The sequence below is a fragment of the Montipora foliosa genome, chromosome 4 (assembly GCF_036669935.1).
Source record: "Montipora foliosa isolate CH-2021 chromosome 4, ASM3666993v2, whole genome shotgun sequence".
Lineage (NCBI taxonomy): Eukaryota > Metazoa > Cnidaria > Anthozoa > Scleractinia > Acroporidae > Montipora > Montipora foliosa.
The window spans coordinates 26,102,783-26,107,782 of record NC_090872.1 but is presented as its reverse complement, the minus strand read 5'-3'; the positions used below and the strand labels follow the sequence as shown (position 1 = coordinate 26,107,782).

Below are 5,000 nucleotides of genomic sequence, written 5' to 3'. Positions count from 1 at the left end.
CATTCTTCCTCCTAGTATACGTACGTAACTAGTTTAGAATAACTCAGTTCTACGAGATAGGATTGAAAGCGCATATTTGGCGAGAGGACGAAAAGGCTGACGATTTATGGTTCATTTTTGATCACGGAGCCATCTCCAAAGCCAGATGTAAGTAGAGTTGAATTTGATGAGGGAGGAAAACCCGAGAACTACGAGGAAATCCCAGTCCATTTGACCTCGGTCGGGATTTCGACACAAGTACTTCACTAGCCTGGCTAGACCCATCTCCAATGATGCAAAAATGGAAACCACTTAGTTATTAAAGTAGCTTGGCTTCTTGGACATACGTCACTTCTCCAAGATTAGCGAATACCAACTACATTTCGATGAAATGTTTGACCCTAGGCTCTGGTCTGGGTTGCCACCCGCTGGTGGCTCATTTTGCCCTCGCTACTACTCTTGTGGGCAAAACAAGCCTCTACCGGCTGAATATCCAAGTATAGTATGGTCCTACCCTGGGTACATGAAAGGGAAAATGAAGGAGAAGAGTTCTGGCAATATATAGGCCGTATACCCAAAGCCTGGTTCTCATTGGATTCAGCACAAGCAACATAAGCTGAAGCATTAACTTCAATTTATAAGTTCTTTTTTTCTAACAAAAGGTAATGACGATCAACGCTCTTCTGAGTTTGCTTAATCATCATTGTCGTCTCCAGAGCTTATACCTATTCTTGCGTCGCAGGTGAGGACCGCTTTGTTATTCCCTTGTCATGGTGTAAATCGACTGACAAATCTTATTGAAAAAGTGAATTTTAACAGTTTTAAAACAAGTAACGAGACTATCTGTGCAGCAGAAATACCAAAAACAATAATGCGCAAAAAATCGGTTTTTTTTTTCATTTTAGCACCCTTGAGAATAATAAAGTTATAGCGCTTTATGGATAATATCACTCTGTAGAATATAAGTTGTTTTACTGACCTGTGATACTCGCACGTTTCTTTTTCCCTTGACGTGAAAGAGTCTTTTCTCGTATACACCTCTTTGTACTTTCTTGAAGCCCGATTCAACTCCACCTTCAAGGTACCTGATGAAAACAAAAAAATCAACGAACGAATTGAACAGCTTGCAAAGCCCTCGGTCACAGGCTTCCGATATTCACTGCGCATGCTCAACAGATCCAGTAAATTCAGCTCTTCTCGAGCGATTCTTTGAAAAGCTACCACCAACACGGCTTCTGCTATTGATTGAAATGTAGCTTGTGGTCTTATCGTCTTACAAAAGACTTCCCAACTGCACACAAAATGATACTGACCTTTTTCAGAAATTTTGCAAACAAAGATATTTTTTGATTTTCTTCTTATAGCAGGTTTTGGCAGTAATATTCGCTTTCATAGGAGACTGCTAAGCAGTAAACAATTACGCGAATTCTCGCAATGGTAATAAATCCCTTGGATGATTTCATAACAACGACAACAAAAACAGTTGTCAAATATGATACTCAGTTTGCTGGATCTGATAAATTACACTTTATCAAAAATTATTACAGCTGAAAACTCGACTTAAAAGATAATGTCGACATGTAAATTAAATAAATAAATAAGATGATGAATAAATAGACAAATACATAAAAAAACGATACATGAATAAATGAATAAATAAATAAATAACGGTTGGGTAAATCAATTAGCCATTCTAAACGAAAACATACGGAAAGTAAGAAGTAGGGACTGACAAATTGTATATAGTGGTTGCAAAATGAGATATAGGTAGCTCTTATAATTATAATTAACCGTAAGCTAACATTTCAGAAAGCTGAAGAAGTGTGGATTCATTACTAATTATCAAACTCCTCTGTAAACAGGGAGAATATCATTGCGTTAGGCCCGTTTTAAACGTCGCATTTTGCATGTGCCGAATCGAATGCAAATGAGAAAAATCTATTATTTTCGCTCATTTGCATTAGATTCGGCTCATGTAAAATGCGACGTTTAAAACGGGCCTTACACACCTTATTCCTTTTGGAAAATACGATAAAAATTTCCTTGACTCGTGATCTTGAACCTGTAGGGAGAAATAAAAGGCGGTCATCGTGTCATTTTGATTTAGCATCAGAGCAAAAAACTGAAAGAGTACTTGGGGATTCGCACATTTCACACCAGGTTCTTGGTTAAGCGCTTTAGCTTGATTCCAGACTCCTAGAAAGATGTAGAATGCTCTTCATGAATAATTTCGAATTAAATAATCCCGATGCCGGAGACTAATTATCATCCGGCTTGGCTCGTTTACCGCGGTGCCCCGAAATATATGCCATGACATCGCCTACTTTTAAAGATGATTGATTTTAACGACTTCAATACATGTCATCTTTTGCCCGAAATATATGCCATGAAATCGCCTACTTTTAAAGATGACTGATTTTAACGACTTCAATACATGTCATCTTTTGCCGGGGTGACCCTCATACCTGGTTTTCACTAATAACACAATCATAAGCACAAGTAATATACCCAAGCGCATTAACTTGTTATTAATTAGTGTCTTTAGAGCTTGTGTATGTTCTTTCTGCTTGTACTTGTGTCTAAAGTGCTTGCCTGGCCCAAGACATACCCGGTCGGATTACAAATTACGTAAAGGGAACCTCTACTAAAACAAGAAAGTAGCTTTAAACCACAGAACATAATGTTTACAATAAAAATTGTTCAAACGTTTTCAAATGAAACCGTTTGTGCCCAAAAAAAATGAATTTCAAAAACGCTTGTTTTGGCTTTCAAATTTCTAGGGCGCCACCATCTTGAATAATTGTGACTGACACAAAGAGCGTTAGGGCAACCACGACATGTCACAATTATGCAAGATGGCGGAGCTCGGAAAATTTGAAAGCCAAAACAAGTTCTTTTGAAGTTCATTTTTATCAGATACAAACGCTTTCATTGGAAAAGGTTTGTGCAATTTTGATTGAAAACATTATGTTCTGTGGCTTAAATTTATTTTCTTGTTTTAGTGGAGGTTACCTTGAAAAGGTGGCAGCCAACCGTCACACACCCCCTTTAACCTCTGAGCATCCTGTAACTACAACTTTAGCACTTTATTCGAACTCAAATTAAAGTGCTGCTGTGACTAAGAGATCAATTTTTATTTTTATTTGGATTTCAAAACTATGCTTACCAAACAGTAAGTGACCCAAGTCTTGATTTCAAAAAGACTTGTTTATTTTAATTAACTGGAAATTTCCTATTTAATGGTCTGCCATTACTAACTTTAAAATATCGACGGGAAAATGATGTCAAAGACTAATAGTTTAAGAATGCAATGCGTGTGTACGCGGCTGAATTAACATGCAGCACGAAAGTTTCGGGCTTTCAGACTTTTAAACTTGCATTTTGCGTATATAATAGTGAGTAAATGACGTCACTTTTCCCTAGATCCAACCCTCTGAGCCAGTCGTTCAGTTTTGAACGTGAGTAATGGTGGACAGTGAAATCCAAAACTTGCACTCATAGTAAACAGCCTTTGGATAAAAATCAAAGCTCAAATGTTTGCCAGCAAGTTTTAAGCAAACATACAAAATATGAAGAAAAAAGGGAAGTGATTTTTTTATGATAGTAGCGCTTTGAAACAATTTCATTTACAAGATTAGTGTTTATAAAATAAATAATAGTACATTACTGTCCTAAAATAACCATAATGGGCTAATTAGAAGCTAGACAGCCATCCTTAGTTGTTTACATCAAATTCTATTTAGGGCTAGGTCGGGTACTAAAGACAAAAAACACATACAACAGCACTGACCTAACAACTCAAAACAAAGACTAAATTTAGAGAATTGATGACACTTAAATTTGACATAACGTTGAACATACACACAGACGACAAAAATATCAAGAAATAACGTGACAAAAATAGGAAGTCAGCGTCGAAAACTACAAATTTTTGGCGCACGTTGAAAAACGCCGCCATCTTGCATCTCCTAGGGGAATCTGTTAAGAAACTTTAGAGTTTTCTGCCCCAGTTTTACCTCTCTGTATTGTCCTGGTCCACCTCCTAAATGGTCATCCAACTCCACTGTCTTGTAAGCAGCAACACCTTGTTCATCCTGTTAAAGTATATTTCACCTGACATTCGCGTTTCACAACTTATATTTTGGCGCAATTACGTCTTCCTGCGTGTCGCCTATACTTATATAGTACCTACACCATGTTTTTTTTTTTTTGGCGAAGAAGTTACGATCAAACACCCAAAGCATAAACCACTATTCTGTTAGGGCTAGAAAGCAACTTTTGATTACAATCTTAACTTGTATACTAGACTGGTTATTAGAAGATCGGTGTATAATACAAATGAATTATTGACCAAGCATGAGGTCACGATGGCTGGATATTGGCCAAGTTCTTTTTTTTTGCGTCTCGGTCCATAACACCAGAAAAATGATCTTTGATCTTGCGGGACCAAGCGACACATCCCGAGCGGGCAGTAGAGCTTCATCTTGCCCGCTCGGGTAGCCAATAACAGCGCGGGATTTGGTTCATCTTGCCCGCTCACGGAGCTAGTCATATAATAAGAGCCCTTATTATTTTATTTTCACTAGAAAGTGACTCTTCCACCTGCTCCTGTTCGAACCATTTCACATACAAAAGTAGAAACCCCTATCATTCCAAGAAAGAATGCAGTGAATCCATAAACCTTTTATGCCTTCTATATTTCGTTCCCGACTGCAGCCTAACACCCTTCACTGGCCATGGTTTTCCTTATTTTTTTAATATATTATTAACAAAATGTCGCGTTTTTGATTGGTCATTGACGAATTCATAAATAGATTATAGAGTGCAATAAGAAAGTTGCTATGGAAACAAGGCCATTTTGTTGAGCATATAATAAATAAAAAATCGAGCATTTCGTGATTTATGGTCATTCGTGATGTTTTGAAAGTTCTCAAATTGCACTCCCCTACGGCTGCCACGTGCAACTTTGAAAACTTTCAAAACATCACTCGAGTACATAAATCACGAAATGCATTCGCGTT

At 37.5% G+C, this 5,000-nt stretch overlaps 1 protein-coding gene across 1 annotated transcript in view; it reads right to left on the bottom strand.

The window, feature by feature from the left end:
• Nucleotides 1-5,000, bottom strand: part of LOC138000454 (gelsolin, cytoplasmic-like) — a 66,491-nt gene that overhangs the window by 55,788 nt on the left and 5,703 nt on the right. Inside the window, exons 4-6 of the mRNA XM_068846887.1 lie at nucleotides 3,996-4,073; nucleotides 1,989-2,041; nucleotides 959-1,064 (exon numbers count right to left, since the gene is read on the bottom strand). Coding sequence (XP_068702988.1) covers nucleotides 959-1,064; nucleotides 1,989-2,041; nucleotides 3,996-4,073 — 237 coding nt within the window. The remainder of the gene's footprint in view (nucleotides 1-958; nucleotides 1,065-1,988; nucleotides 2,042-3,995; nucleotides 4,074-5,000) is intronic.